At 68.1% G+C, this 1,083-nt stretch overlaps 1 protein-coding gene across 1 annotated transcript in view; it reads right to left on the bottom strand.

Annotated features, from left to right (window-relative positions):
* Positions 1-789: 789 nt before the first annotated feature.
* The window catches only part of LOC132208465 (tyrosine-protein phosphatase non-receptor type 6-like), a 10,646-nt gene continuing 10,352 nt past the window's right edge, over positions 790-1,083 (bottom strand). Inside the window, exon 4 of the mRNA XM_059644010.1 lies at positions 790-928. Within this exon, the coding sequence (XP_059499993.1) occupies positions 790-928 (139 nt within the window). The remainder of the gene's footprint in view (positions 929-1,083) is intronic.

Below are 1,083 nucleotides of genomic sequence, written 5' to 3' on the forward strand. Positions count from 1 at the left end.
TCGGTGGGGGGTGGGGGGTGGGGGTGGGGGTGGGGTGGTAGTTGCGGAGGTGGGGGGGGGGGGTGGGTTGGTGGAGAGAGTGTGTGTGAGAGGTCGAATGGCAAACATCTCTACCCGCGCCCCCCACCCCCCCCGCCAACCGCTGCCGCTCCCCTTCGCAAACGGCCTCCGAGACGCTCTGGAGAGAACCTTCGCTGCTTAGCCTCCTGAACCCTCCGTCTTCGCACAAACACGTACACCCACCGCCCCCCCCCCCCCGCCCAGCTCCCTCCCCCCGTGACCACCCCGAACTAACAAACCACGCTCACGCTCTCTACCCACCCACCCCTTGGGCGACAGCCGGGCCTGACAGCATCGGTCGGGCGATTTTCCATCGTGTCCCTACCCTCTACCCACCCTCCCCCCCCCACCCCCCCACCCAGGGCCTTACTTTGACACCTTGCGGGACAGCTTCCCGTGTTGGGAATTCTTCTGCGCCGGGTAGTGGATGTTCCCGTACTCGGATCCCGCGTCCGTGGTCTCCTGCGGAGAGGGAGGGAGAAGGCGCGGCGGAGTCAGGGCGGTATCGGCGGTCTAGCAACAGCCTCTGAAGCCGCGCGGCGCGCGTTTCGGGCCACCCCTTCTCCCCCCTCCCCCCGCCAACGGAACGGGAGGAGAGGAGTGAACGGGATCAGGGTTGGTTGGGGTGGGGTGGGGTGGGGTGGGGGGGGGATCAGAATAAAGTTGCGAGGGTCCGGGTTCCACCCCGGCTCCCTCCCCCACCCCACCCCAACCGCTCCCCCAAAAGGATCAAAGGAAGCGCGGTTCAGTGTTACGGGGATGGGGGGGCATGGGCGGTGGGGGTAAAAGGATGGGTTGGGGTGAAGGTTTGGGAGGGGGTGGGTGGTTTTGGGGAGGGGGGGACGTGGTATTTAATTCGCTTCGCGTCCTCCGTCAGAATGGGGTGGGCGAGGGGGGCGGGGCGAGGGGGTCGAGGGGCGGGGCGAGGGGGTCGGGGGGCGGGGGGGTGCGGTTGCGCGCGGTGGAGGGAGACGAGGAGAGAGAGAAAGGCCGGGGGTGGTGGGAAAGGGAGGGAAGGGTGAG

Source organism: Stegostoma tigrinum, unplaced genomic scaffold (genome assembly GCF_030684315.1).
Source record: "Stegostoma tigrinum isolate sSteTig4 unplaced genomic scaffold, sSteTig4.hap1 scaffold_409, whole genome shotgun sequence".
NCBI lineage: Eukaryota > Metazoa > Chordata > Chondrichthyes > Orectolobiformes > Stegostomatidae > Stegostoma > Stegostoma tigrinum.